The sequence below is a fragment of the Rana temporaria genome, chromosome 1 (genome assembly GCF_905171775.1).
Source record: "Rana temporaria chromosome 1, aRanTem1.1, whole genome shotgun sequence".
Classification (NCBI taxonomy): Eukaryota; Metazoa; Chordata; class Amphibia; order Anura; family Ranidae; genus Rana; species Rana temporaria.
This window is the reverse complement of record NC_053489.1, coordinates 99,999,488-100,027,372: the sequence shown is the minus strand read 5'-3', so window position 1 is coordinate 100,027,372 and position 27,885 is coordinate 99,999,488. Positions and strand designations below refer to the sequence as shown.

General features: G+C 41.9%; 1 protein-coding gene across 3 annotated transcripts in view; it reads left to right on the top strand.

Annotated features, from left to right (window-relative positions):
• POLK (DNA polymerase kappa) overlaps positions 1–27,885 on the top strand; it is a 143,156-nt gene that overhangs the window by 65,627 nt on the left and 49,644 nt on the right. For 2 of the 3 annotated variants that reach the window (XM_040341238.1, XM_040341245.1), the window contains exons 3-6: positions 4,554–4,673; positions 23,655–23,807; positions 25,830–25,961; positions 26,281–26,443. In XM_040341238.1, coding sequence (XP_040197172.1) covers positions 4,554–4,673; positions 23,655–23,807; positions 25,830–25,961; positions 26,281–26,443 — 568 coding nt within the window. The remainder of the gene's footprint in view (positions 1–4,553; positions 4,674–23,654; positions 23,808–25,829; positions 25,962–26,280; positions 26,444–27,885) is intronic. The other variant, XM_040341254.1, reaches the window with a different exon arrangement.

The window sequence follows — 27,885 nt, the reverse complement described above, 5'->3', positions numbered from 1 at the left end:
TTCATCTTTATAGTGATCCAAAGCCCTGAATACCAGGGTGCTCAGATATGCTCCAATTGTTTTTACAGTTTTGTCCTGCCTACCTCTTGCTCTTCTCTTCACTATTAGTGAGGCCAATTGTCAAGATGGAACAGACCTTGTGACCACAGGAGCATGAGCATTTTTTAAAGAAAAGAAAACTGATATGTAGGTCCTCAGAGGTGTACACTCTTCAATGCAATTAGAGAATAGTAAGAAGTGACCCGTTTACAGGATGAACTTAAAACTCTAAGCCTGAGTAAAGCTAAGTAACCCTTTCTAGGTGGAAGCATACATTCTACGACTATACAAACAGATTACAGCACGCTTTGACCAACGCTCTCGGCCCCCTTAAATTTATTCCCAATTTCTACTAGCACCTGGGTATTCAATTATCCTACCAAGATGTTTCATGATTTCTACCATAATCTATCTAGGCTGCCAAACAATTCTGCCATGCACAATGGCAACCCCAGATCAGGCACCATTAAGGCTTAAGTGTCTGGCTTACCCTCTATTCCAATGACAGCAAAAAAACAGAATGCATGAAAGTAGAAAAAAATCAGCCTTTACAACCCCTTTAAAGGGGTTGTAAAGGTAAATGCAGTAAAGTGAAAAAACATCCGACAATACAGGCCCCCCCAGCCCCCCTTTTACTTACCTGACCCTTCGAAAGTCCTGCGCTCGCCCCTGTCATCCTCCTCGTTTCTCAGCCTGGCCGTTGATTGGCTACACTGCATGGATTGTAAACAAGGGTCATCTTTTAGCACTGCTAAAATCTGCAATAAAAGCTGAACCTGTGAAAAGCAGATAAGATCCCCATCTGCCGATTAGAGAAAAGATTTATTTTACAAAAATTTTATTGAAATTTTTGCAATAAGGTAAAAAAATAAAAATAGCAAATGGTAAAGCAGCGAACAGTAACCATAGAATAACAATGTGTATTGTACAAATATTGCTACCCAAATACAGTAAAACCTTGGATTGCGAGCATAATTCATTCCGGAAGTATGCTTGTAATACAAATCGCTTGTATATCAAAGCAAATTTACCCATGGGAAATAATGGAAACTCATGATTTGTTCCACAACCATTTATTCATAAGTCCTTCCGTCTATAGTCTGTATAAAAAGATTATAGCAATGTGATAAGTTGTGTAACCATAAAATGTCCATCCACACATGGAAGCCTCCCCAAGGGGATTAGAAGCAAAATCCGGAAGGTGCTACAGAGTATAAAAGAGAAGAGAAGCGCCTTTAAGTGTAGCAATATGGTTACATTTAATGAAGGTACAACATTTAGCAACTCACACGGTTGATTATTAAAATAGGCACATCTCTTTGTTGGAGAATGGGAGAGGGACTTACAGACCGACCTTATGGATGAACAACTTTACCACCTCTATCGCCTGACTCACAAGAGCTCAGTAGATGCCAAAACCCAAGAAAATAATTTTAAGTTACTGACGCAATGGTACAGGTTGCAGGCCTCTTTGGCTAAGATCTTCCCTAATGTCTCTGATAGATGCTGGAGGGGGTGTGGACAGAGGGGCACGTTCCTCCACATTTGGTGGGAGTGCCCGGTGCTTCGCCGGTTCTGGGATATGGTCTCCAAACATGTGTCTGAGGGCCTGGGCATGAATATCCCGGCCCAGCCCAAACATTTCCTGCTCCATGTCCCCTCCATCCCTCTGTCACGATATAAACGTAGTGCTCTCCCCCACCTCCTCAATGCGGCAAAACGACTTATTCCGATTCATTGGAAAAGTTCACACATTCCAAGTGAACAAGACTGGTTGGGGAAGGTGGGGGAGATCATGGAAGCGGAGGATTGGCTGGCTACTTGCAGGGACACCCATGAAAAATTTGAGATCACTTGGGCAGAGTGGAAAGCCCACGTACATGACACGGCTTTGCTCTCCTCCAGTCTGGATGAGGCACTACTTGTGCTAGCAGATCCCTCCTTTGGGGAACTTGTCCAGGCACATCGTCAGTCGGACACCTAAGACCCCACGTCGATGTGGGTCCATTCAGTCGGCGAGTCTGGTGAGTGCTGGTCCCCATGTCTTCTAATTTTCCCTTTTTCCACTCTTCCTGTCCCTTTTCTTGGTCCTCACTCTAATTCTCTATTCTCTGCTCCCCCCCCCCCAACTGTTTAATGTGTAATTATTTGTTTAGTATTGGGACCACTGGTACAACCTCCAATCTGTTTGAATGGTCCTGCCACCTCAGGCTTGTCTCGATTGAAATGTAGTGGAGGGAGCCATCTTGTTGCTTACTTGAGGGTGGGGACATTGGGATACGTTGCTCCCCATTAATTTGGGGGGAGACCTGCTCATGTGGATCGAATGTCCTGGGCGGGCGATGTGTCCTCCTGTCCCTGAACTGTTGTGGGCTATTGCTCCCAGTTTACTGTTTGCCTGAGCTCAGACCAGATGCACCCCCCCTTGGAGTCCCTCCTCTTTCCCTTCCCTTCTCCCTCCCTCTTGCCCATTATTCCGTGTCCCTTCCCCTTCTCTCCCATTACCCCCTATTCTGGTTATTGTTATTATTTCGTATTGGCTTTTTGTCTGTTTGATAATGCTGCATTGTGCAACTGTCAATACCATTTGAAAATGAAAAAAATAAATATTTTACAAAAAAAAAATAGGCACATCTAAGTATGCAGGCATCCGGGGTAAAGCAATCCTCACCGCTGTCTGTCTGCAATTGTGATCGGGAAGACTACCCTGCAGTAAAGCAATCTGAAAGTGAGGCTTGAACCGCTCGTGGAAGGGACGACATCAATGGCGGGGAGGAGGGCGGTCTATGTGAACAGCTTTACCCTGGATGCCTGCATACTTGGATGTGCCTCTTTTTAATCATCAACCATGTGAGTTTCTAAATGTTGTACCTTCATTAAATGTAACTATATTGCTATTTTATACTCAGTTGCGACATTACGCTACTCTTATATCAAGACATCGCTTGTATATCAAGTCAAAATTAAAAAATATTGCTTGTCTTGCAAAACGCTCTCAAACCAAGTTACTCTCAAACCAAGGTTTTACTGTACAAGGTAAGAGCATCAACAGCCTTAAACTATAAACAGATATGGATAAAGCAAGACTTACAGAGCATCAGTCTGTAAGAGCCTGGTGAACAACAAAGACACAAAGGTCTTTCATTCAAGAGAAGTGCCAAAAAGACAACATCCAGGCAATGGGAACAGGATCATGTAGTCCAAACCTCTGGTGTCCGAACGACTCTGTGGTCTAAAATAACGGATATGAGCAGGAGTTACAAAACTTAAAACGGCTATGGCCTACACTGTAAAGAGTCTACTGGAGCACGTAGAAGCAAGAAACAAAGACGAATGAGAAAGGGAGAAAACAGGAAAGGGGAATTCAAGAAGGGAGGGGAATAGGGGACTAGAGAAAAGATTTCATAATCTTAATAAACAAAATGTCTTATTTACCTGAGTTTTAAAGGAAGGAGAATGTCGCTAGCTCTATCATTAATTAGCTCTGGCTTAGATAAGCCTAGTAAATTATTACAAATTTTTTTGCACACTCCTGGGTGCTGTGTGTGAATATTACCCTTTATATTTCAGCTTTACTATCACACTTCATGAACGTCAGCACCCTGTGATCGTCTTTAAGCAACTGAGCATGACAGTTTGAACTTTTATTTTTAGGGACTCTCATGTGACCATTCATGTTCTTTTGAATTTTAGAAAGTTTTTTCATTAGCCTTTTCATGTGCAATTTATTCTGGCCGATTTATGTCTGCATATTTTGTCTGTGTTATTGCACCACCATGAAAGTTTCTGTTTCATTTTTGCTTTATTACTTGGTATGTTCCATTGTTAGGACTTTTCCTTGAATATATTTATATTTAGCACCATATATAGCTCTTTATATTGAGCACTTACTCCTGGATATCTATCTGGGGTTCACATATATTTTCTAGCGCTGCATCTCTTTTGCCCTTTTATCCTTTGCAATTAGTCTTATTGCTGATGCTGGCAGCTGTTTGATATCAGTAGCGCAAACATTTTCCCTAGTATTTTTTAAGGTCTGGTACACACTATTCTTGTTTTCCTGTTTCAACCCAATATATCTCCTAATATTTACAGAGCTAGGGAACAAGCTGAACATGCTCAGTTTGGTGTGTATTGCTACAGATTTTTTTTGTTTGTTTTTTGTTTGGGAGAATGCATTTGATCAGCACAGGGCCACTCAGAACTGTCCAGACAGAGGGTCAGGGATCTTGCATTTCATAAGACAATTGTGGGAGAATGAAAACTCCTCCTACAAGCTTTAACCAGATACTGATAGAAGTCACAAGACTGCTATATACTGCTGATGAGAAATTGTATTTATCTGTTTATATTGACTAAAATAATTGCATTTTCATGTTATGTGTACTGTCGGAGGCCAGATATAGTGAATACAGGGTCCTGGATTTGGTAACACTTTCAAGGCTTTGAGTGAGCTTTATAGTCGGTTTACTCCAATTACCTACGGATAAGGTACAGTTATATTTGTTTTGCAGGGCTCCAGATTTTATGAAAATGAGCTCAAGAAAGACCAGCAAGTTAACCAGCGCATTGAGAAAATACTTCAACAAAAAGCCTTGCTGACCAGTTCACAAATCAGTAAAGCTCAAATTCAGGTACTCATGTGTTTACCTCCTTTTTTCTTTTTTTTCTTTTTTTTTTTGTGCTTTTTATAAAATTTCAGGAACGTTTAGTAAAGGTATACCATCTTAAAAAAAATCTGCTTATTATTGCTGACCGATATTTAAGAGACATCCAAACGTCTTTTCCAGATTTTTTCCAGCAAGTCTATACCTTTGATGCATTTACTGACCTAGATAAACCAGCACAGACCCCAACAGAGGCTCTATTGAAGAAACTATTACCAGTTATGTGAAGGAGACATCAAAAACACATTTCACAAATATTTTTGGTTTTGGAAATTGTAATCACCAAGTCATAAAAAGCCTCTTTAGTCATTTTGACACTGTTGAAGACCAAAAATTATTTTGAATCCAGATGAGGAACAAAATTAACTAGCATTTTATGTTTTCCTTCATTTTCCTCCCGCTTCCTTCACCTTTTTTTATTTAACTTTTTAGTTTTTTTTATAGGTAGAAACAGTGCATACATGTTAGACCTTAAGAGATTATAATAGTCAAGACAACACTGGCACTCGACAGAGGCTCTTCTCTTGGAATATTACACAGCAATTAGTTAGAGTATTTATAAAAAAATAGATGATAACAAATACGCTCCTAACATGCGAACGTGGCTCTTTACAGAGATCGGGGTCACGTTGTGTCCTAGCCGGGGCACGAGAGTGCCCGTTCTGGGAAGGTGTTATATGGCATTCACCCAGAAGGAGAGCCACAACGCCTGGACGTCATTTGACAGTGGACGGGCGGCAAGTGGTTAAAATTGTTGTCTTTCACAGGGCGGCTAAAAAAAAATATTTAAAAAAATTAAATTTTAAAAAATTTGATTTTTTTTATTTAAAGTTGATTTATTTTTATCAAATAATTTTTTTTGTAATTCCTTTATTTTCCATAGAAATTGCATTTAACAGCCAAAGTAAATAACATAGATATATGATAAAATCAGATTGCAGAAAGGATCACACAATGTAATCAACATTAACTGCCCTGGTAATACACAGTATGGGCGGCACAATGGAATAGCACAGTGAAGAAAATGTTGACGGTGCATAGAGCCGGGAAGGCATCCAACCAGCTACATGAGAGACCCAAAACATATATTCATAAAAGCAAAACTATGTAACAAAATTAAAACTCTTACAGTATATCGGGAGGCAAGGCATCCTGATGGCTAGCTGGGCCCAAAGATGGAACTCTGAAGTAGGAATAATGCAAGCAAGGATATTGACAGTATCTGAAAAATACAGCTGAGCTAAGTATATGGAGAAGGGGGGCAGTCAGAAGGGAAGGGGGTCAGGTATCTCTAGTGCGAGATAAGAATGTAATCAAGAGCAGAGAGAAAGGGAGAAGACAGGTAGTGCCTCCCACCCAGGGATCAAATTTATTTTAATAAAATGCTTTTGGAGTAAAAATGTATGCAAAGATGGTGTTCTATTTAAGATACATTAATAGTTTAGTTTATTTAGCATGAAATGGTGCTTAGTTATGTAGCGTGATGCTGTATATTCTGCAATATTTTAATTTTTTTAAAACGCATTCAATTAATCTAAGCTCTGCAAGCTGAGATAACATGCACTGCATTGATGCATTTACACAATTTCACACTACCAGCAAGAATGAGTCCTTACATTTAAAGAGCACCTGTCATTTCAGATCCATCATGGCAGCGCCTGTTAGTGGGAATCCACTCACCTGCTGCCGCCACGTCCCTCACCTTGTTGTGTCACTGCCGCATCACCAGCCGTCTCATTAAAGTGAATGGGATTGTTGGTGAGTCAACAGCGTTCAGTGGAGGAGCCTCTGCGGGACAGAGATGACAGTTGCTCTTCATAAATTATTACCTTATTTATCGGCGTATAACACGTGCCCACGTATAACATGCACCCTAATTTAAGAGGGAATTTTTTTTTTTTTTATAAACCACTTTGAAGCAAAATGATGGTATCTGAGCATCAATGCAGCCTGATCTGTGTCCATCTGCAGCTTGAGTGCAGCCTGATCTGTGTCCATCTGCAACATTGCTCCTCACTGCAGCCTGATTAGTGCCCATCTGCAGCCTATACATTTACCAAAATGCCCTGCCTGTTCAGTGCCCATCTGCAGTCCCACCTTTCATTGTCAGATCATCCCTGCTGTCTCCGAGGGAAGAGGGGGAGTGAGCGCCACTGAATTACATAGAGCCGTGATCTTCGTCCTGTGTACCCGGCGCTCACGTCACTCACAGCCACGCCTCCTGCCCCTGCTCATATGATAGACAGTACAGTGGTCCAACAGGGCCAGGAGGCGTGGCTGTGCGCAACGGAGCGCCGGATACACAGGAAGGAGATCACAGCTCTATGTAATTAAGCGGCGCTCGCTCCTCTTCCCTCAGACAGCAGGGATCGGCGTATAACATGCACATGTGTTTTTTCCCCTGATTTTAAGGGAAAAAAGTGCGTGTTATACGCCGATAAATACGGTATTTAAATCAAGCCTTTTTACTAATGATTTAAATCGTGATTTTAATCGACTTGATTTAAATCAAATCCACCCTGGGGCAAATGTAACATTTTGATCCTACAACAAAAAAAAAACCTTAACATTAGACCACAAGAGTTACACCCCATGCACAATAGGCATGGGCCTCTGGCATTTAGCTGTGGGTGAAGAGCACAGGTGTCCAGTCCAGCTCCATTGCTGGCAGCCTGTCAAACTCTACAAGAAGCTGACGGTTACTACGACTGAATGGGGCCACCTGGCAGCACAAACGTTTTTGGGCAGTATGTGCCCAGGAACAAATACCTCGCCACTTGCATTTCAGGCATTTTTCCCTGGGTGCAAACTGCTAAATATTTGTATTTTATTCACTCTTTGGTACTCTACTTTCTCATAAGTAATGCATCTGTCCTTCATTTTATCATTGAATTATGGACAGAACACTAAGGGCAGACATCTTCCCTACTGTGTTATGGTAGTTGATTTTACTTTTTTCGCTGTATTCGACCTATTCTATTATGATGTACAGCAAGGGTGTCCAACCTTCTGACCTTCCTTGGCCACATTGGAAGAAAAAATCCACTGACAATAAGCTGATGAGTAGAGAAAGTCAGACAGATCCCAAGTTAACGATTACTGATAGGTACATTATCTATATCATCTGAGTAATAAACCCTTTTAAACATTTTTTGTTAACATATTTGGAAAAAAAGGGCAAACTAAAACTAGTGCTGTATTTGATACCGATTTTGATAAACTAACACATTGATATCTGGTTGGATGGATGTAGTCGTAATTCTCAATGAATTCTGAAGGTGCTCATCCAAAATGTTGGTTCTAATTTTGCCCTTCGTGTACTTCATCCTTAAAAATGGGTGCTACACAAATATAGGTTTTACCGAAAACAGATATTTATTTTTTCACCTGCGTGTGTTCGCTAATTTTTATAAAAAAAATAAATAAAAATTGAATTTGAATTCATAGCCACCTTGGGCCACAGGTTATACACCCCTGATAAACAGAACGAGAGGACCACACACATGACGAAAGCTACCTTTTCCTAATATACCATCATGAGGATACAATGATTTTTTATTTTTTTTGGGAGATAAAATTATAGCAATTTTAGGGCCAACTCAAGGCAAAAATGTTTTAAAATAAAATGATACCCCAGCAGCTGCTTAAAATTATAATTAAACGAACAATAAACTAAACTCTAAAGCCCTGTACACATGCTTGGTTTTCTCGACGGTAAAAAGTCAGCCAAGAAAACCAAGGGGAAAGCCGAGAACCCGGCAGGTAAACTGCCATGGAGCTTTGGCCGGGAATCCCGGCTGTGTGTATGCTCCATCGGCACTGCCTCGTAGTGTTTCCCATAGAAAAGTAGTAGATCTGGCGAAAAAAAAAAAAAACGCCAGGAATCCCGATAGAGAGCAGGTTCTCTATTTTTCCGACGGGATTCCCGGCTGTTTTCCTGTCAGGAAAACTGCAAGGAAGCATACACACGTCCGTTTTTCCCAGACAAAAGCTCTCTTGGCAGTTGTCCTGGCAGGAAAACTGGTTGTGTGTACGGGGCTTAAATCCTCACGTGCCATGAAGACATCTGGCAAAGGAAAGTATGAACCAAAATAAAGAATTGCGTATTGCATGGGGAGGAAAACTGAACCTGGAGTTGTGCTTTACATTTATAGTAAGGTTGCATGTTTTTTTTTTTTCTTTTTTTTTTCTTTTTTTAGATAAAAAAGGTTTTATTTTCGTTTTATTTAATCACATTATAATGGAAAATTTTCTACCACGAATAAGCATTGAAATGGAACAGAGCTGAACGGAGTTCAACTTGAAAACATCCTTGATTTTCTGTTTGCTTGTGTTCTTGGCTTGCACAAATTCCTGAAGGTCAAGGTTAAACAGTGCTTGACTGTGAGCACTGAGATAGATCTCCTATTGTTCATCAGAGGATTGTGGAGCAAGTCATAGGTTCTGGGCATGCTTGCATCAAGAGGTTTAGAAGACTTGGAAATCATGAGACAAAGCTGGAATGCACACACTCATTAACACCAGAGTGAAGAAACACGCTGTTATCAAAAACAAATCGGGAGCGTCAAACAACCACCGTGATTTGGGTGCAGGCTGTGTGGCTTGGCTATGAAATGTATTTTGATTATTAGCTTGGTGCCACAGTTTGTGGTTACTATGATATCAAGGTTTGTCTGAAAATCTGTGCGGCCAAGTTTTGCTGTGTCTAGTAAGCTGATTATTTTACTGTCTCCTGAAACTGTACAGAGCTTTAGTTTCAACTCCCATACAATTTTATTTATTATGGTTCAGTCATGGAAGTATTGTGATATTAAAACGGAACTCCATGAAAACAGCCAAATACCCGCTTAAAAACATATAAGAGCTGTATTACCTGCCAAAAGATTTGTATTTCTGTCCATTCATTCCTGAGCTTTACACAGCAAACTCCTGTGTGGCAGGTTGGGAGACCTGATTTTCTCTACTGCAGTTAAAGCGGAGTTCCACCCAAAAGTGGAAGTTGCGCATATTTCGCCCCCCCCCCCACATTTGGCACCTTTCTGTGGGGGGAGCGGTACCTGTTTTCAACTGGTTCCCATCACCCACTTTCAGAAGGCCGCGGCAACCTTGATCCCCCCCCCCCTCATCCTTCCGCCGCCGGGCCAGTTAGAAAGTGCAGTGCGCTTTACGCATGTAGAGTAGGAAACCGGCTGTGAAGCTAAAGAGCTTCACTGTTGGTTTCCTATACCACAAATGGTGGCAGCAACACCCAAATGCCGATCGGAAAATCGGCTGGGGTGCCGACATCGTGTGATCCCTGGACAGGTAAGTGTTCTAATTTTAAAGGGATACTAAAGGTTTGATATGAATAAAATAACAAACATGTCATACTTACATCCACTGTGCAGATCATTTTGCACAGAGTGGCCCCAAACATCCTCTTCTGGGGTCCCTCTGCAGCTCTAGCGGCTCCTCCCCGCATTAGATAACCCATCTGGGAAGCTCTCTCCCGAGGAGGATACCTTGCGGGCATGCTGCCATTTCATACACTCGGTGTCCATAGAAGCCGAGTGTATGACTCAGCCCCGCCCCCTGGCGCCTGCATCATTGGATTTGATTGATAGCAGCGGGAGCCAATGGCTGCGTTGCTATCAATCTATCCAATCAACGCCAGGACTCCATTGAGAAGATTTGTCAGATGTTTTTTCACCTTAATGCATAGAATGCATTAAGGTGAAAAAACACAAACCTTTACAACCGCTTTAAAAGTGGGCAGCTACAGTATTTGTAGCTGCTGACTTTAAATTTTTTGGGGGGCTGGACCTCCTCTTTAAATGGGTTGTTGTAAAGGTTTGTTTTTTATTTTCTAAATAGGTTCCTTTAAGCTAGTGCATTGTTGGTTCACTTACCTTTTCCTTCGATTCCCTTTCTAAATGTTTTTGTTCTTTGTCTGAATTTCTCACTTCCTGTAAGCTGGGGGTTAGTCAGCCAGAACAGCTTACTGAGGAAGAACAGGAAGTGAGAAATTCAGACAAAGAAAAAAAACATTTAGAAGGGAAATCAAAGGAAAAGGTTAGTGAACCAACAATGCACTAGCTATGTTCCTCCTGTACCATGTACTTTTATGAGAAAGTATCTTGTGCTATTTGTATTGCTTCCTTTGCGTGATCCTGCCAGTCTCTCTGATTTCCTATTAAAAACTAACCACGCTAATCAGGAGAACACACCATGGTCAGATCTCTAGCTCCCCCCCCTCCCCCACACACCCACAGCTCTTATGCAGCTGGGAACAGAGGAAATGTGATCACTTATAAAAAAAGGTACTTTAAATATCTGTACAAAAATGTTTTGCCTTTCATTTCTATTTTAAACTGAATGGGTTGTGGGAGGGGGTCTACAATTTCTTTAACCACTTCAGCCCCCAGAAGATTTTACCCTCTTCCTGACCAGAGCACTTTTTACAATTAGGCACTGTGTCACTTTAACTGACAATTGCGCGGTCATGCAATGCTGTATCCAAACAAAACAAACATTTTCCCCACAAATAGAGCTTTCTTTTGGTGGTATTTGATCACCTCTACGTTTTTTATTTTTTGCGCTATAAACCAAAAAAATTGGCACAATTAAAAAAAAAAAATACGATATTTTTTTAATTTTTGCTATAGTAAATGTGACAGACTCACCCGGGACAGAGGCTTTTGGAGGGGACTGAATGCTAGCCTCTTGCCTTGCGATCATGGGACCTGGCATTTGGGGGAACGGCGCTCTTTGTGGGCTGTATGCCTGGGGACCCTGTTTATGCCATATTAGAGTGACTGATTCATACTGTTGGGACATGCAGTGTAAGGAGATGCTAATGCCACCACCCCCAGCCATCTGTCTGTTCTCTGTGCTAATTGACCCTGCTATTGTGTGAAGAAGTCCTGTGTTTTCACTTATGATAATGTGTATTGTATAGCAGGTGAGCGAGGAGACGTGACATCTACCCTGAAAGGTCACATCTATGAGTCACCTAGTCTGGGTAAATGATTAGTTAATTAGCTCATGTTAATTTATGTTCTGGTCACCTCCTTTTTAACTGTATATAAGGTTGTATTATTGGTTCTATTAAACACTCCATGTTCAGCAGACAAACAAGTCTCGTCTCGTATGCTTGTGAGCAGCTGGAATATCTGATATCTATATCCAGACTGATAGGAAGCGGTATATGACGGAAGCACTCAAGCGGAGTGTGGGACGTTCCGTTACAGTAAATATCCCCAATTTAAAAAAGTTAGGCCAATATGTATACTTCTACATATTTTTGGTAAAAAAAATGCAAAGAGCTTACATTGATTGGTTTGCGCAAAAGTTAATGCATATACAAACTATGGGAAAAATGTATGCAATTGTTATTATTTACTTATTTTTTTTACTAGTAATGGCGGTGATCTTTGATTTTTAGTGGTACTGCGACGGACAGATCGGACACTTTTTTTTTTTTAAAACTTTTGATTTTCAACATTTTCTAGACAAAAAAAAAAAGGGGACAAAAAAACATAAAAGGACATAAATCATTGCAAAAAGTCAGCACTTGGCAGGACAAACAGCATTGCCTGCTATAAAAGACTAACTACTAAAGACGGTACAAACCAAGATCCATTTAAGTGAACAAAGGGCCAAGATCCTTTACCATAACAATACCCTGCCTGCCAGAGTGTGCTTTAGCGAACAAAGGAGGAAGGGGTATAGTATAGAAGTTAAAAGAAGTCGGTAAAAGGGAAGAGGAGTAAAGAGTAGAGAGGAGGAAGAGAAATGAGAGGACAACCACCCGCCCAGGACCCCCCCCCTGCAGCCCGGAGATCCCAACCAGGCTGTGCCCCCCCCAGAACGGGGGTCCAGATCGGACACTTTTTTGGAACCATTGACAATTATACAGCGATCAGTGCTATAAAAATGCACTGATTACTGTTTAAATGTCACTGGCAGGGAAGGGTTTAACACTAGGGGGTGATCAAGGGGTTAACGGTGTGTTCTAACTGTGTGGGGATGGGAGTGACTAGTAGAGGAGACATAAAAAAATTTCTACTTAGTAGTTTTTACACAAATCTTCGTGCTGGCGCTCATGCACACGATCGCACGTGGCCAGCGGGGATCGTGCCCGCCAGCCCCACGCAGCGGGCGCGCGCGCCCTCTGGTGGCCAAAAAAAGAGAAGGATTTCGCCCAGGGGAGCCATTCTGCCGCAGTATATCTGTGTGAGCCGGTCGGGAACTGTTTAAAGGGGTTGTAAAGTCAAAGGTTTTTTATCTTAATGCATTCTATGCATTATGATAAAAAGCCTTCTGTGTGCAGAAGCTCCCCCCCCCCCCAACACTTACCTGAGGTCCCTCTCTGTCCAGTGATGTCCACAAGTGTCCCAGCCATCTGAGATTCTCCCTCTCTGCTTGGCTGAGGCACAGCAGCGGCGCCATTGGCTTCTGCTGCTGTCAATCAAAATCAGCTAGCCAATCGGAGAAGAGAGGGGATGGGGTCGGGTCAGGGCTCCGGGTCTGAATGGACACGGGAGCTGTGATTCAGCTTGGGTGCCCCCATAGCAAGATGTACCTGAGAAAAGGAGGATCCGGGCTACTCTGTGCAAGTACAGTGCAACAGAGCAGGTAGATATAACATGTTTGTTATTTTTAAAGGAAAAAAAACAAGACTTTACAATCACTTTAAGTAATACTTACAGGTCTTGTGTAAGCCTGTGACTTAACAATGAAAGGAGATGTAGCAAACTGGTGAGCATTCTGTTCTCCCCTCATGTCAACATGTTCTTTATTAGCATATGGGCACTTTTTTTCCCATAAATAGAGCTTTATTTTGGTGGTATTTGATCATATTTGTGGTTTTTATTTTTTGCGATATAAACAAAAAAATCGACAATTTTGAAATCTGCCATTTTTATCGGGACTGCGACATTATGGCAGACAGATCGGACACTTTTGACACATTTTTGGGACCACTGAAAATTGTATACAGCGATTAGTGCTATAAAAATGCACTGATTACTGTGTAAATGTCACTGGCAGGGAAGGGGTTAACACTAGGGGCTTTTAAGGGGGTTAACTGTGTTCCCCAGTCTGTGTTCTAACTGTGGGGAGAGGGGACTGACTACAGGAGATGACAGATTGTGGTTCCCAGCTAGTAGGAACTCACAATCTCTCGCTCCTCTCCTTCTGGGATTTGTGTGTTTACACACACACACACACACGTCTTTTTTCTGCCTCTCGTGCCCGCGATCGCGCATGGCCAGCGGTCATCGCGACCTGCCAGCTTGAAAACGCTCAGTACAGCTTATTTTTTTACTGAGCTAAAATACAGCCCATTAAAGGAGCAGTAAAGGAAAAATATTTTTTTGCTGAAATGACTGTTTACAGGGTATAGAGACATAATAGTTAACTGATTCCTTTTAAAAATGATTAAAAATAGATAAAAATCAATCATAAAATGTGCCTGCAGTTTAGTTTCATTTTTAAACTAGTTTCATGTTTCTGTGAAGTACAGAGACACACAGAACAAAAACAAACAAACACAGGGCAGTGTTTGTTTTTAAAACAAATCTGATTGATTCTGAGGAGTTTTAGACACCGTAATCACACCTCCTTGATCATGGACCACAGTGAGAAGCTCGCATTAGTTTTTTCATAAGGAGCCAGACAAGCAGGGGCGTCGACAGGGGTGGGCTGGGGAGGCTGGACCCCCGAATGGGTAGTCGTAAAGCCCAGAGTCTCGGGCATGCCATAATTAATAATGAGCCCCGAGCGAGCGCCGCGTTGCAGAGTGTCGCCGAGAGTCGAGAGACACAGATCCCGCCTTTCGGAACTTGCAGCGAGTATGATGGACATCGCCATGGTCCAATCCGGGACTGCGGGACGTGTGACGTCCAGGCGCGCCATGATGTCACATGATCCATCTCCGCTCGGTACAGCGGCTCTTCTCTCCTCGGCTCCTCCTGAGCTTGGCTGCATGATGCATCTCATGACAGGGTCAGCCGGTCAGGCACATTGGGCACGCCAGCGCCGCACCTCACATCCCAGCTCCCTGCTCCGTTCAGCGGCTCGGCTGTCCTCCTCGGCTGTCCTCTTCGGCTGTCCTCTTTGGCTCCTGAGCCTCCTCGAGTCCTGGCTGCATCTCTACCACGGCTGAGGTAGGTCAGTGATTGTGTATGTAGGTCAGTGATTGTGTATGTAGGTCGGTCAGATCAGTGTATGTAGGGGTCAGTGTATGTAGGTCAGTGATTGTGTATGTAGGTCGGTCAGGTCAATGTATGTAGGGGTCAGTGTATGTAGGTCAATGATTGTGTATGTAGGTCGGTCAGATCAGTGTATGTAGGTCAGGTCAGTGTATGTAGGTCAGGTCAGTGTATGTAGGTCAGGTCAGTGTATGCAGGTCAGGTCAGTGTATGCAGGTCAGGTCAGTGTATGCAGGTCAGGTCAGGTTAGTGTATGCAGGTCGGTCAGTGTATGTAGGTCAGGTCAGTGTATGTAGGGGAGGTCAGTGTATGCAGGTCAGGTCAGTGTGTGCAGGTCAGTGTATGTATGTCAGGTCAGTAGGTCAGTGTATACAGGTCAGGTCAGTGTGGTCAGGTCAGTGTATTCAGGTCAGGTCAGTGTATGTAGGTCAGGTCAGTGTATGTATGTACTGTATGTATGTAGGTCAGGTCAGTGTATGTAGGTCAGGTCAGTGTATGCAGGTCAGGTCAGTGTATGCTGGTCCGGTCAGTGTATGCAGGTCAGGTCAGTGTGTGCAGGTCAGTGTATGTATGTCAGGTCAGTAGGTCAGTGTATACAGGTCAGGTCAGGTCAGTGTGGTCAGGTCAGTGTATGTAGGTCAGGTCAGTGTATGCAGGTCAGGTCAGTGTATGCAGGACAGTGTATGCAGGTCAGGTCAGTGTATGTATGTATGTAGGTCAGGTCAGTGTATGCAGGTCAGGTCAGTGTATGCAGGTCAGGTCAGTGTATGCAGGTCAGGTCAGTGTATGCAGGTCAGGTCAGTGTATGCAGGTCCGGTCAGTGTATGCAGGTCAGGGCCTCCTCGAGTCCTGTCTGCATCTCTACCACGGCTGAGGTAGGTCAGTGATTGTGTATGTAGGTCGGTCAGATCAGTGTATGCAGGTCAGTGTATGTAGGTCAGGTCAGTGTATGTAGGTCAGGTCAGTGTATGTAGGTCAGTGTATGTAGGTCAGGTCAGTGTATGTAGGTCAGGTCAGTGTATATAGGTCAGGTCAGTATATGTAGGTCAGGTCAGTGTATGCAGGTCAGTGTATGTAGGTCAGGTCAGTGTATGCAGGTCAGGTCAGTGTATGCAGGTCAGGTCAGTGTATGCAGGTCAGGTCAGTATGTAGGACATTGTATGTGTGTGTGTGTGTGCGCAAACACACGCACCCCCCCCCCCCCCCGGTGTCGGCTTGGCTTCGGGCTGAAGCCCCTGGTCTTTTTGGCACCTAGCAACGCCCCTGCAGACAAGCAGGAAGTGTGGAGATCAAAGAAGGATTACAGCTACTTCAAAGCAAAAACGAAAAATGAGGACATGAAACCATGACTGCAGTAAGGTAAAGGAAGCTATTTAGCTAAAAAAAAAAAAAAAATTTGTGACCCTTTAATTGTACACAGTTGCATAAACAAGCACTGTGTATTCTTTTGTAAAAAAAATAGAAAAATCTGCATTTTTGATCGGTAATTTTACACCTAATGTGCACATTTGCGCGTCATCCATTGACATGGTCAACGCGAGAGCAAGCTTTCGTGCATGCGCAGGAATGTGTGCTAATTTGCACTTATGCAAAAATGCATACAAAAAAAAGTCGATGCTCAAACAGTATCGTGTACAAGAGGTCTTAAAATAATGTCATCATTAACATACAGAAATAGAAGGGGCAATGTAAATGTGTGTTTAGTATCACTTTAATCTACATCTAAACCCCAGGACAAAGTTATAATTTATTGTTACTTACCAGTCCTTAGATGTGTCTTAAGCCTCATACACACGATCGGACTTCAAACAACTTTTCCGTGGATTTTTGTTCAAAGGGCGTTGGCTGTGAACTTGGTATGCATACACACGGCAGGACTTTTTCAGCAAACTTTCCCAAAATCATGTGTTTTTTTCAGCTCTTTGCCCGCCACCCTTTGGTCAACTTCTGTATTGTTGTCTGATCTTTTGCATTGGTTCTGAGCATGCGTGTTTGTACTTTGGTCTTAAGTCCGATGGATTACTGTACACACTGCAGGACTTTGCACCATAGGACTTTTGTTGCTGGTTTGTTCGTTTGCAGAGAGAACTTTTGTCCGATGAAAACCGAAAAAGTTTGTCCTATGGAGCGTACACACGGTCGGATTTTTTGAAAAACCTGCCCATTTTGAAGTTTGTTGTCAAAAAGTCCGACTGTGTGTATGGGGCTTAAGTGTTCTATTTTCAGGTTGACATTTTCTGTAAGTTAACTACCTGTCTATTAAAAGCTGCTACTGCTTGACTTGCAAGCTGTATATAAGTTTGAAGGCAGTCACCGGGCTTGCAGTAATGCTGAAAGGGTGCTTTGCCGACGAGGAACAAGTGTGCAGATTGGGAAACGGACAGTGGCGGTCTCCATTGCATAGATATTTTATGGTTTAACCACTTGCCGACCTGCCGCCGGAGTTCTATGGCGGCAGGTCGGCTCCCCTGCGCGAGAGCCCGTACAATAACGTCTCTCTGTGGCCACCTGTCAGGGGGAGAAATGCAGCTCCCGGTCCTGTCAGGGGGAGAAATGCCTGACTGTCTGTTCATACAATGTATGAACAGCGATCAGTCATTTCCCCTACAGTTAGAACACACCCAGGTAACATATTTAACCCCTTCCCCGCCCCCTAGTATTAACCACTTCCAGTGGCATTTTTATAGTAATTCAATGCATTTTTATAGCACTGATCGCTATAAAAATGCCAATGGTCCCAAAACTGTGGCAAAAGTGTCCGCCATAATGTCGCAGTACCGAAAAAAAATCGCTGATCGCGGCCATTACTAGTAATAAAAAAAATATTAATAAAAATGCCATAAAACTATCCCCTATTTTGTAAACGCTATAACTTTTGCGCAAACCAATCAATAAACGTTTATTGTGATTTTTTTTTTACGGAAAAATATGTAGAAGAATACGTATCGGCCTAAACTGAGGAAAAAAATCTTTTTTTATATATTTTTGGGGGATATTTATTATGGTAAAAATTATTATTATTTTTTCAAAATTGTCGCTCTATTTTTGTGTATAGCGCAAAAACTAAAAACCGCAGAGGTGATCAAATACCACCAAAAGAAAGCTCTATTTGTGGGGAAAAAAAGACGCCAATTTTGTTTGGGAGCCTCGTCGCACGTCCGCGCAATTGTCCGTTAAAGCGACGCAGTGCCGAATCGCAAAAAGTGCTCTGGTCTTTGACCAGCAATATGGGCCGGGGGTTAAGTGGTTAAAGGTGACAAGATTTTGTTGTTCATATGGCCGCTTTCAGTTTGAGCAGGTGATTGGTTTTTCGGTATCTTGAAAATCGACTTTTCTTGGACTAAGGAAAATAAAGTGAGCCTTTTATGTAAAAATATAAATTGTAAGTAACAAATTGGGCCACAGTGTATTCTGGCAACAGATTCAGCCAATTGGGAGAGTAGGAGAGAACATCATCTGAGAGGTCTCTTTGTGATACAGGTTGCCATATCTCCTGCAGTGACTGATTACTGAGCATCCCATATTAGCATCTGCCATCTGCCTGTTTAATAAATAAATTATGTTGCTTTCCAACTCATTAATACATATAATCAAATGCCTTATGCTTTTTTTAAAACATCTGTGAATGTTCAGTAAATGTACAGTATATATTAATGAACCCTCATTCATAGCGGCTCTTTTAGAATGTTGATTATTCGGCTGAGCCAGTGTGATCTCTAGCCTGACATGGCCTAGAAAAGGTCAATGTGCCCTGGCCTGTAGTTTGAGATAAATGTCACCATGATAGTTAGTGGATAAGATCTACTTCCTACATTTGAGGGCACACAGATGTAAACTAAGAGTGTAAACAGGGCAGCACAGAAAACGTACCCTAAGGTATGCGGGCACAACAGTATCTTCCTAAACTGCTACCCTTTAGAAAGTAAGGCCCCATGCACACGAGACGCTGCTAAACTCGAGTTCAGAGGCATTTGGGCATTTTTTTCAACTGCCCCTGAACACATTTAATGTTATCCTATGTGTCCATGCACACAATCAGTTGGGTTTATGTCCGTTTTTTCAGACGCAAAATTTGGGGTTCAGAAGCGTTTTATTTTTGCGCTTTAAACTTTGGGAGGGTCTACAATGTCTTTGAGATAAGCGCTGACAGCCGCAAACGCGGTAAAACACCGATAATCGCGGCAAAACGCCACGCAATTCGCGGCAAAACCGGGCGTTTTAAACGCCCGTTTTTGCCTTTGAAAACGTGAGTTTACAGGTGTTTGTAATTGCTTCTCGTGTGCATGGGGCCTAAGAAGGAATCTCTGCTGAACGCCCAGCAGTCCTCCCTATGGTAATGTCTTAATGAAAAGGGGTCAGAGTAGTGATACTGAAAAATAAAATGTTCTAATCAGGGTTCCATGGAATCCTAGGTTGCTATGGGTTCCTAGAACAGTGAGCAATTTTTGACTCTGATATGTAACCACTGTGATTGGCCTAATCTTTCAGCTTTCTGTAAAGAGATTCTTCTCACTGGCCACCAAGGTAGGTAGAACTCTTTCCACTGAGCTTGATGATAATGTACCATGAACTGTAGTTTAACCACTTGCCGGCCGCTGCACGCCGTTATATACGTTGGCAGAATGGCAGCGGTGGGCAAATGGGCGTACAGGTACACCCCCCTTTAAGAAGCACATGCGCGCCGCCACAGTCTCTCCGTGACCATGCCCGCGAGCCCCTGCGAACACGATGTTCGACGGCGGACCGCGATCGTGTCATGGAGAGGCAGAATGGGGAGATTCCTATGTAAACAAGGCATTTTCCTGTTCTGCCTAGTGACAGGACAGTGATCTGCTCCCTGTCATCGGGAGCAGTGATCACTGTCGTGTCACTTGTAGCTCAGCCCCCCCCACAGTTAAAATCACTACCTAGGTCACACTTAACCCCTTCCTTGCCCCCTAGTGGTTAACCCCTTCCCTAACAGTGTCATTTACACAGTAATCCATGCATTTTTATAGCACTGATCACTGTATAAATTACAATGGTCCGAAAATAGCGTCAAAAGTGTCCGATGTGTCCGCCATAATGTTGCAGTCACGATAAAAATCCCAGATCGCCGCCATTACTAGTACAAATTAATAATAAAAATGCCATAAAACTATCCCCTATTTTGTAGACGCTATAACTTTTGCGCAAACCAATCAATATACACTGCTTGCGATTTTTTTTCTTACCAAAAATATGTTGAAGAATACACATCGGCCTAAACAACTGAGGAAACAATTTATTTTTTATATATATTTTTGGGGGATAATTATTATAGCAAAAAGTAAAAAATATTGCTTTTTTTAAAAAACAAAAAAAAATAAGCTTTTTTTTTTGTTTTGTTTATAGCGCACAAAAAAATTGCGGAAGTGATTAAATACCACTAAAAGGAGGCTCTATTTGTGAGAAAAAAAGGACGTCAATTTTGTTTGGGTGCAACGTCGCACGACCGCAAAATTGTCACTTAAAGCGACGCAGTGCCGAACTTCAAAAAGTGCTTTGCTCAGGAAGGGGGTAAATTCTTCCGGGGCTGAAGTGGTTAAAGTAGTATTAAAGCCAAAAGCAAACATTTTATTATATTGCAGCATACCATTTCTTAGATGTGATTACTGTTTTTTTATGTTTATTTTTTAGGCTGTTTCAGCTATTTTTATCTGGAGATCCAGCCAACGAGTCTGTGTTTTTTCAAAAGAACAAGCTCTCTAGCAGAATGTAGCAGTTACATGGTTGAGACAAACCATTTAGTACTGACAGGAATGCTTACAATGATTAGCTTTTTATATATTTATGTAAAACCTTTATCCCAAAAGGTAAAAAAGAACTGGTTGCTGTAACTGCTTTATAAAGTACCGTATATACTCAAGCATAAGCCGAGTTTTTCAGCACATTTTTTTGTGTGCTGAAAATGCCCCCCTCGGCTTATACTTGAGTCACCTTTTTGCGCCTGATCTCCTGGAATTTGGGGACCCTATACCGGCCGGCCGTAGGTCCTCTGGACCCCAAACTTGGCACACATGTAGACCTACTCTTCCTCTACAAGTGTGCAATGTTTGTTGTCCGGGGGGACCTACGGTCAGGGAGCAACGATTTTTCAAACCCGGGCACCCCTTCCATAGACTTCTCTGGTGATTTTGGGGACCCGTTACCGGCAGATCGTAGGTCTCCTGGACCCAGAACTTGGCACACATGTAGCCCCATGTGACAGAACCCACTGTCACTGTGTGTTTTGGAAGGGACTGTGGGCTGGCCTCCTACCCACAGATTAGGGCCCAGAAGAGACTGGAGACCTGGGGACAAGCTGGCATTGAGAGAATGTAATGTAATGCTACATCCCTTCTCCCCCATCCCCCCCTCTTGTTGCTGTGTCTAATTGTGTTGGTAAATGGCACATAGACAATGGTCTGGACTGGAGACATCTCTCCGCAGGGGATGTGTATTGAGGGGCTGCCTGCTTATTATAATCCCTTTATGTTTAACTGTAGTCTGTTTCAATGTACAAGTGTTCAGTTCCCATTGGTCCTTTCTTGTCCCCTACCCCCTCCCCTCTATGACAAGGCTAAGGGGAGTGTCCCTAACTGTGTGTAAAAGTGTGTTTTGTATTTAATAAACAGTTTATGCTCTGCATGTTTAACCCTCAACACCTGTGTGGCTTGTCTCGTGATTGAGGAGTTAAGGGCTGGTTATGGCGAATCTGCAGGTGCGTTTGGAGGACAGGAGACACAGGTCTGGCGGATGTGCCCACCTGGGGTATCCGAGATCCGTCACACCCCATTTCTCCTCTACAAGTGTGCAAAGTTTGTTGCTTGGGGGGGCACCGCCTCCATAGACTCCCATGTTAAACGTCAGTCTAGTCATGGACACAGTGAGGCATGCACATGGACACAGTGAGGCAAAGTGAGGCACAGTGAGGCATGCAGATGGACACCCTAGGCTTATATTCGAGTCAATAAATTTTCCCAGGTTTTTTTTTGTGGTAAAATTAGGTGCCTCTGCTTATATTCGGGTCGGCTTATACTCTAGTATATACGGTATTAGCTGGAGTTTGCCTTCAATTTGTCAGTGTATCCAAATCTGCTAATCTAACACTCCTCTCCCCCCAGATGCACAATGCTGCTGTCTGCTGTGCCCCCTATTATCCTTTATTTAGAGTGGGGACACTCTAATACAGAGTGTGTTAGTGGCCAGATTACTAGGTGAAAAAAGCCTTAAAAAAATGCAGCCACCACATTTAATGTTGGTAAGCTGCAATACATTACATTTTTGGTTTTAGGTTTAATACCACCTTTAAGTAATTATTAGCTGGGGTTCCATGAGACTGGAAAGTTATTATATTCAAACAACAATTATGGTAGCCAAGGACTTTTAGAGGGACATATAGATACAGGAAAAACACTGCATATGTAAAAAAAAAATATGTAAGCAATTATAATCGGAAACAACTATGTCGTCATACAAGCATAGCCAAAAGAAAATATATTTTATTATATCAGCATGATGAAACCCATAATTCTCATTGTTAGAACATATATTCACTGGAATCCAACAGATGTGTATCGTCTTCCTCCCATAGGGGTACGGCATAAGGTTCTTGTATGATAAGATATATACAGAGAGTTAACAAAGTGTTAAAGGGCCCTCAATGGTCACCCATAATCTAAAAAAAAAACGTATACATAACACTACACTAGAATCAATATCAAATAAAGACATATACTGTATATGTCAGGTGTGTATAAATAAAACATAATTACCTAGAGGTAAAGAAATAATTTATAAGATAAAGGCACAACACTGCCTATACTTCAAGCAGGGTAGAGAGGGCTGAGGGCCTATCCACATCCATTTGTCAAACCGTTGTATCTAAGGGATGGGCAGCCAGAAATTGGAAGAGGTCAAATGGGTAGAGAATTCTTTCCTAGAAAAAAACCCGAAATTCAATCTTTTATAGTAGGCTTCCAGAAAAAGAAAAACAAACAACAATAAAGAGGCAAGCTGGCCAAGCCTGTCCCAGAGAAAAACCCTCACCAAGATATCGCTATATCCTTTCCTTGACACTCAGGGTTCCAGCGGTCAGTAACAGAGCCTATTCATGCTATTCATCTCACCTTTTTATCCACTGCTAAAGATTTTCCCATGCAAAGTCACGTGACCCAAACAGCCAATAAGAAATTATCACCACCATTATCAACTAGACCAGCCGAAAAATTGTGCCAAACGGTACATGCTTGGCCATCTTGCCTCTTTTTTGTTTGTTTTTCTTTAAATTTTTAGAAGATGTCTATAAGATTACATTTTGTTCTTTTCTAGGAAATGATTCTCTACCCATTTGACCTCAGATAATTTCTGGTTGCCCAGATGCATAGAATGGTTTGATAAATGAATGTAGATAAGCCCTCAGCCCTCTCTACCCTGCTTGAAGTATAAGTGGGGGTGTGCCTTTTATCTTATTGATTTATTTACCTAACTAGGTAATTTATGATGTTTTATAAACCTTATGGTTTTTACATATGTAGTGTTCCTCCACTATGTTCGATTTAAAAGTCCTTGTCTACCTTTTTATTGTCGTTTTTGTATATTCTGAATTCAGGTATGTGGGTATACTGTATAGCACACAGTATATTGGATAACCCACTTTTATACTAAAGTTATTATAATGGTTCTTCAATGTTAAAAAGGTAGAGAGAGGCTGATCTAGATATACTTTTACATGTTTTTTTCCTTTCTTTGGCAGGTTGATCGGATGGCACTGGAGCTGGAGAGAAGGCGTGATTTGAATCGTGTTATTGTGCATGTGGATATGGATGCTTTTTATGCAGCTGTAGAAATGAGAGGCAATCCTGAGCTGAAGGAGAAGCCTATGGCTGTGGGTTCAATGAGTATGCTGGTAAGTAAGGGCAGTATAAAGTAACCTTGGATTGTTAACAGGACCATCCCTGCTAAATGATTAGTGCTGTAATGAGATTGGGCTTTGTAGTATATGACAAACTTCATGACCTTCTCTTAATAATATTTGTATGTAAAAATATGAGATTACTTTTTATATATAAATATATATATATATATATATATATAGGTATCTGTATGTAAGCATTAGGCTTGGGAAAAGGAGCCCTCTTAAATTTTCTTGGATTTATATTTTTAACACTGTGTATTGATTGCTCTGGTGAGAGCACCTGCGCATGCACATTTGGTGCTGTTTATAGGGGGAGGAGGGAGAGAGGACCCCCCTCTTTTTCCTTTTTTTTCTTTATCTTCTTTTGTCCTTCTTCCTTTTGTCTAGGATCTAAGTAAATAGGCACGAGCACTTTTGGGAGGATTGATTTTATTTTAATTTTTTTTTTTATCACACTAGAGGTTGAGGGAGGTAGGGGGGGGATATACTCCTTCTTTTTTTTTTTCTCTTTCTGTTTCCCTCTTCTCGTCCCTCCCCTCCTCTCCTTGGACCTACTCAGCTTTTGTCTCCCTGTATTTCTTCTCTCCCTCTCTTCCTATCTGTCTGAATCCTTAAATTGGCGGATATAGATCAGGGGAATATATGCAGAGGTATATTTTAAATATGAAGTGTAGTCTTTTGTAGAAAGAGCTCTACCAACATCGTATGTATCTTTTAATGTTTGGGGTATATTGAGACCATTTTCTTTGTTTTTTTTGTGTTTTATGTATGTGTGTTTTAAGTATTTATAAATTGTAATGTTGAAAAAGGCGAATAAAGAAATAATTGAAAAAAAAAATGATGAGATTACTTACATACCATTTATTGTGTAACGTGCAGATGATCAACACGGCAGCAAAGATCCCTTTTAAGGATTGAACACCGTGGCAGGTTTGCATTTTTTGTAGTAACCTGTCCTTAGACTTACCCATGGGCTACACATACTTTATGTCCATATGGGTCTGTGACTAAAGACGAGGTAGCGTAAAACATGACTTTGATCAGTACAATCTGGTTTTAAGGATATCGTGGCTAAATTCTCCAATTCCATCCTCCTTATCATAGCCTCCTTTTTGGAGCTAATTAGAATTATTTAGATTTTCAAAAAGCAAAATAAAAAAATAGAAAAACATGTAGAACTAAACTATCACAAAATAATATTTAGGTTTGTAGAGCACTGTAAATAAAACAGGATTGCATTTTTTTATAAAAACAATACAGTTTAGGTGTCATTCCCTGTACTGTGCACATCCTGTAGAACTTCATATGGACACTTCACTGGTGGTTGAACATGGCACTCTTACTATGGTGACTAGGGCAGAATGTGCCAGCATATCATGCATTGGCTGCTTGTTGTCCAGCTCAGGAGTGCACAGGAAAAGTCGACAACACTACAGCTGAACTTGAGTATGTGCTTTCATCCTGGGACAAAAGTTTCTATGGTTACACCTTGCTGGCATATTTAAACTGGAAGTCTGGGCTAAACCTAATCTTAAACCTGCTCCCACCCCCCATTCTAAGGCTTGTACTAACTAGCGTGTAGATAAAAGATGTGGGTGCTCTGGTACGATCATGTTCTAGTCTCCCAGCCCTGGCTTCAGGGAAGAAGAGGAACAGCCATCAACAGATGTCCCATAGTAAGCCTATGGGTGACATTCCTGTGCAGGCATTTCAGCCATTGTTACTGCTCTCTCCCTTCCTCTGAAGCCGGTGTTTGGAGCAGATCACATGACTGAACCAGAGCCCCCCTATAATAGGTAAACATAGATATCGTTCCTCTACAGGCTAATTAGTAGGTTAAAGATTAGACTTCCACTTTAAATGAAATGCAAGACAGTTAGAAAAAAAGAATAAAGCTTTTGCCATTACAAGAAATGTGCAGCAACATATTTGGTTAAAGTTTTGAATTTCCATATCCATTCTGTTGAATTTGTAATCATCTTTAAAATTTATGTTTTTATCATTGTTTTAAAGTCCACTTCAAACTACTTGGCGAGAAGGTTTGGTGTACGTGCGGCTATGCCTGGATTCATCGCAAAGAAATTGTGCCCCAATCTGATAATTGTTCCACTTAATTTTGACAAATATCGAGAAGTAAGCAAAGAGGTGTGTATATCTTATTTTGAAACTATTGCCAGTATCATAATTTAAAAAGAAAATAAATCTTAGCTTTTATCATACAGTATGTATGAGAGAACAACATATTGCAATTTTTATTTTATTTTGATGAATGTCTTCTTGAGAGCTAAGTCTTCAGACCAATGAAGCCAGGATGGCAAACCACCTATAACTAAAATATCAGCTGTGGGTTGATTCATATATAAACTATGCAGGTTTCTATTTACTTCTGCTAGAAATGTTTTACATTTGACAAATCTTCCACTGATTTCATGAAATCCTATAACGTACATTATCTTTTCCTCAGGTTCGAGAAATTTTTGCAGAGTATGATCCCAACTTTTTGCCTCTCAGTCTTGATGAAGCCTATTTGGATATTACTGATCATTTGGAGGAAAGGTTGACATGGCCAGAAGAGCGGAGAAGATATGTTAAAGCTAGCATAGTACAGAAAGATGACTCTCCAGCAGGTAAAGTGCAGAATTTAGGTTTTGGGTTCCTCTGAGGTTCTCTTGCTCTGTTTGCATAAAACTATACTTTTTTTCTCATCAACTTCATCCCCAAAAAAACATTTCCACTGCATTTCAGCTCTGCCACAAAAAGACCAGTTGACATCATGTCAGTGATTCTCTCATTAACACAAGTGTCAGTGTGGAAGATGACAAGGCTGGAAATCACTCTAATGCTGATTGCTTTAGAATAACAGACTGGAAGCTTTAAAGGAGGGTGGTGCTTGAAATCATTGTTTTTCTGTTAACTACTAGTACAGAGTTTGCTCAGGAATGGCAGCAGGCAGGTGTGAGTGCATCTGCACGCACAGTGAGGCGAAGACTTTTGGAGGCAGGCCTGGTGTCAAGAAGGGCAGCAAAAAGACAGTTCTCCAGAAAAAACGTCAGGGACAGACTGATATTCTGCAAAAGGTACAGGGATTTGACTGTGGAGGACTGGGGTAAAATAATTTTCTCTGATGAATCCCCTTTGCGATTGTTTGGAGCATCCGGAAAAAAACTTGCCCGGAGAAGAAAAGGTGAGCGCTACCATCAGTCCTGTGCAGGGCTTTTTTTCTCAAACAGTAGGCGCTGGAACTTAACCACTGCCCCACAAAACCCCTCCCCCTACACACACCCTCCAAATCACATCCAATAGTGGGTGTGGTCAGTCAAATTTCGCGAAAACAGGGTGCAGAGCTGTCACATACAGGGTGCAGAGCTGTCACTCGTAAACACAGAAACCAGACTTCTGTGTTTACAAGTGATTGTGGTGAGCAGGCACCAAAAGGTCTGAGCCTTAGGTGGTGGAACAGAGTTCCACCAAGTTCACCCCGAAAAAATGTCCTGGTCCTGTGTCATGCCAACAGTAAAGCATCCTGAGACCATTCATGTGTGGGGTTGCTTCTCAGCCAAGGGAGTGGGCTCACTCACAGTTTTGCCTAAGAACACAGCCATGAATATAGAGAAAACATCCTCTGAGAGCAACTTCTCCCAACCATCCAAGAACAGTTTGGTGATGCACAATGTCTTTTCCAGCATGAAGGAGCACCTTGCCATAAGGCAAAAGTGATAACGAAGTGGCTTGGGAAACAAAACATCTAAATTTGGGGTCCAAGGCCAGGAAACTCCCCAGACTTTAATTCCATTGAGAACTTGTGGTCAATCCTCAAGAGGCGGGTGAACAAAAAAAAAACCCACAAATTTTGACAAACTCCAAGCATTGATTATGCAAGAATGGGCTGCCATCAGTCAGGATGTGGTCCAGAAGTTGACTGACCACATGCCAGGATGAATTGCAGAGGTCTTGAAAAAGAAGGTTCAACATTGCAAATATTGACTCTTTGCATAATCTTCATATAGTTATCAATAAAAGCCTTTGACACGTATGAAATGTTAGTAATTATACTTCAGTATACCATAGT